Source organism: Capsicum annuum, chromosome 3, assembly GCF_002878395.1.
Source record: "Capsicum annuum cultivar UCD-10X-F1 chromosome 3, UCD10Xv1.1, whole genome shotgun sequence".
In the NCBI taxonomy this organism is placed as follows: Eukaryota; Viridiplantae; Streptophyta; class Magnoliopsida; order Solanales; family Solanaceae; genus Capsicum; species Capsicum annuum.
Genome location: NC_061113.1, coordinates 138,571,505 through 138,575,893, shown reverse-complemented (window position 1 = coordinate 138,575,893; position 4,389 = coordinate 138,571,505). Strand labels below are relative to the sequence as shown.

Sequence of the window (4,389 nt, the reverse complement as noted above, 5' to 3'; positions counted from 1 at the left end):
CAGAATATGAAGCTTACATTCTGGGATTGAGATTAGCCATTAACATGGGGGCCCAAGAACTGTTGGTATTAGGAGATTCAGATTTTTTTGTCCACCAAATTCAAGGAGATTGAGAGACTCTTGATTCGAAACTCCTACTATATAGAGGTTGTTTGCAAGATCTTTGTCAACAATTTGTATCAGTAAAGTTCAAACACATTCCCAGAGCTCATAATGAGATTGCTGATGCTTTGGCGACCTTATCTTTGATGCTTCAACATCCAACAGAATTTATATTGACCCTTTGTATATAAAGATTCATGATCAACATGCATATTGCAATGTGGTTGAAGAAGAACTTGATGGGGAGCCGTGTTCTATGATATCAAAGAATATATTCAGACTGGAAAATATCTTGTAAATGCAGATGGTAATCAAAAAAGAACCATTCAACGTATGTCTAGTAAATTTTTCATAAGTGGAGGAATCTTGTATAAGAGGACTCCTGATTTGGGACTTCTAAGGTGTGTAGATCCTAAAGAAGCTTCAAAAATCATAACTAATGTACATTATGGGATTTGTGGACCACATATGAGTGGGTATGTTTTGGTAAAGAAATACTCTAAGGAGGTTATTATTGGCTCATCATGGAGCGAGATTCCATCAATTTCGTTCGTAAATATCGTAAATTCTAGGTACACGGAGACTTGATATATTCCCCTCCATCTGAGTTATATACAATGACTGCTCTATGGCCTTTTGTGGCTTGGGGAATGGACGTAATTGGACCAATTAAACCAAAGGCCTCGAATGGACATAGGTTCATCTTGGTAGCCATTGATTATTTCATGAAGTGGGTGGAACCAGCCACTTTCAAGTCAGTAACCAAGAAAGTGATGGTTGATTTTATTCACTCCAACATCATTTGTCAGTTTGGCATTCCAAAGTAATTGTCACGGATAATGCTGTGAATATCAATAGCCATCTGATGCAAGAAGTATGCCAGTAATTTAAGATTATGAATTGGAATTCATCTCCTTATCGTCCAAAGGCGAATGGAGCTGTAGAAGCTGCCAACAAGAACTTAATGAAAATACTCTGTAAGATGGTGCAGGGTTCCCAACAATGGCATGAAAAGTTACCTTTTGCTTTATTGGGTTATCGTACTACAGTTCAGACTTCAATTGGTGAAACTCCTTACTTGTTGGTGTATGGAACTGAAGCAGTTATACCTATGGAGATTGAAATTCAATCTCTTCGAGTAGTTGTAGAAGCTAAAATTGATGATGACCAATGGGTCAAGACTCTTTTGGAGCAATTAAGCTTGGTTGATGAGAAAAGATTAATATCAATATGTCATGGACAACTATATCAGAAGATAATAGCACGAGCATATAACAAAAAAACATGTCACAGATATTTTAAAGTTGGTCAGTTAGTACTAAGGCGCATCCTACCACATCAGATTGAAGCCAAAGGCAAATTTTTTCCTAATTGGCATGGATCATTCATGGTGAAGAAAGTGTTACTTAATGGCACGTTATATCTGACTGGCATAGAAGGCAAAATGGAATGAATATCGGTCAATGCTGATGCAGTTAAAAGATATTATGTATGATATTCATGCACGATTACATTATGTATGTTTTGTACTTGCATTTTAAAAAGATTGAAATGATGAAGACAATTTTTCTACTATCTGAATAATATATCAACCTTTGTTTACCCCTTTTGAGATTTTATCTTTCTTCATACCCCTCTTTTGGAATCAAATAAAAGTTGAAAAATTTTAAAAAAAAAAAAAGTTGAAAAAAAATTAATCAAAAATTCAAAATCAAGCAAAAGAATGATGAGCCTGAACTACGTTTGACCTGATTCTTGCTATGCCAAGATATGTAGGCAGCCCTACTCTAGGGTTTGGTCTAACCAAAAGAAAATTCAAATTACCCAGAATGAAAGAAAACTAGGGCAAAAGGTTTTTTGTTTTTTTTAAAAGAATCGATTCCAAAAGTTGAATGTTTTACCCAATGTTGTGTAAATTTTGAGCCTTATGCCGACCTTTCTTTACAACTCTATCCAAAAGTCAAGTCACAACCAAAGAAAGACCTTCAGATCAATCTTTGAGAATGTCAAGGCTAAACATGTTATGAGTGAATGATATTTCATATTTTGGGTGTTATTTTCTACTAAAAAAATGATGAAAATGAAAATCAGAGAGTTTTATTGGTGAAAACCCTTTCGGGAACCATAAGACGACAGTGAATTGAGAAAGAGATGAAAATGAAATAGGCTCGATGGCAAAAACCCATTGAGGTTCCACAAGCCGAAGGAGGATAGTAATTTAGAGTGAATAAATTCAACAATGGCTCAGTTTCAAACTCAATAAGTGCGCAAAAGTTGACAAATTATTGGTGTGGTTAGATCTGGCTGTTTGATTCAAAATGCATGTTATAATCACCAGAATCGATTTCCATATTCAGATAAGTTTTCTCTTTGTTTTGAAAAAAAATGCCTACTATTTTTTCTTTTTGTTTTATTTAAATTTTTTATTTTTTGTGTCCTTATCATCAAACGAAAAATTTTTGTTATCTTTTGAGTCAAATTCACATCAGGTCGATTAAGAAAGGACTCCAAACTCGCTACCAACTCCTTTAAGGGTACAAATCAAGACAAAAGGTCGATGCACAGAGACAACGTTTCAAAGTAAAAGTAAGGTACTCAAAATGATTGTGATTTGACCATTTTAAACTCGTGAAAATCTAAGGGATGTATTGGAAGCTAAACTCAAAAGCATCATATAACAGAAACATGATTTGAGTTAAGGATCTCAGTAGTCAGAAGTATAACAATTCAATGAATATTATCATGGATTGGAAAAGAGTTGAGCATGGCAAGTGTGAGAGCGGCTACTTCAAAAGCCAAATGCCACAAACCAACCATCACATGTTTTAAAACTCACAATTTTTCTTTATTTTGAACAGAGATGGAATAATTGTTTTCAAATAAAGGATGCGATTTCACAGTTCTTTCAATGCATGAAGCATGGTTACAGCATCCGATGCTGGATCTTGTTCATAGTAAACTTTATTCTTTGCGAGATATATTAAGATCCAGTGACACATAAATTTTTCCAGTACAAACTGGGGAAAAAAATTTTATATGTGTTGTATAGAATTATTTTTTTTGCATAGGACCCTCCTAAAGAATGGGATTTATTTTATATCCAGGACCCTCCTGAAAAATGGGAATTTATTTTTTGCTCAGGACCCTTCTGAAGAATGGGAATTTATTTTTTGCTCAGGACCCTCCTGAAGAATGGGATGTTATTTTTTTGTTTCACTATTTACTTTGAGTCCAGGAGCCCGCTTGAAGAACAGGGTGAAGCAGTTGAGTCCAGGAGCCCGCCTAAAGAACAGGGTGAAGAAGTTGAGTCCAGGAGCCCGCCTGAAGAACAGAGTGAAAAAGTTGAGTCCAGGAGCCTGCCTGAAAAACAGGGTGAAGAAATTATAAGTCCAGGAGCCCGCCTGAAGAACAGGGTGAAGAAGTAGCAAGTCCAGGAGCCCACCTGAAAAATAGAGTGAAGAAGTTGAGTCCAAGAGCCCACCTGAAGAATAGGGTGAAGAAATTGTAAGTCCAGGAACCCGCCTGAATAACTGGGTGAAGAAGTAGCAAATCCAGGAGCCCACCTAAAGAACAGGGTGAAGAAATTGAAAGTCCAGGAGCCCCACGTGAAAAATAGGGTGAAGAAGTTGTAAGTCCAGGAGCCCACCTAAAGAATAGGGTGAAGAAGTTGTAAGTCCAGGAGCCCGCCTGAAGAACAGGGTGATGAAGTTGTAAGTCTAGAAGCCCGCCTGAAGAATAGGGTGAAGATTTTCAAGATCAAGTCAGAGAAAAGTCTGAAGAATGAGTCAATTGTCAAGTTCCTCTCTAATGCCAAGAGCCAACATAAAGGAACATTTCATTTTTTTCGAAGATTGAACTCAGAATAGTGACTATCTCACCATTTGAGAAGTCATGAAGATTCAAGTCAAGATTCCAAAGAAAAGACAGCTTAGATAGGATCTTCACTTGTATCTTCATTTTATTTATTGTTATTCATTTCAATATAAAAGCAGAAGCCGCGAATCGGAAACTTGACAAAACCTGACTCGACCTCTAGCTCATTGTCTCCCCATTTTTGTCTTTTTGAACTACAAGTACCTGATTTCCTTATAACTCGGGATATGTAGGCGGTCTAAAATCAGGACTCGATCACATTTTGTATTTTATTTTATTTTATTTTATCTTTACTTTTTAAATAATTGAAGGATCAAAAATCACCTCTTTGTCTACTTCTTTGTATGAAAACTCTTCGAGATTTCAAACAAAGAGGGGCAAAATGTAGACACCTAATTTTGACCCTCCTTGAGT

General features: G+C 36.2%; 1 protein-coding gene across 1 annotated transcript; it reads left to right on the top strand.

Annotated features, from left to right (window-relative positions):
* The first annotated feature begins 997 nt into the window (after positions 1 to 997).
* LOC107865260 lies at positions 998 to 1,555 on the top strand. The gene has a single exon (XM_016711567.2). The coding sequence runs from the start codon at positions 998 to 1,000 to the stop codon at positions 1,553 to 1,555; it is 558 nt and encodes a 185-aa protein (XP_016567053.1).
* Positions 1,556 to 4,389: the final 2,834 nt, after the last annotated feature.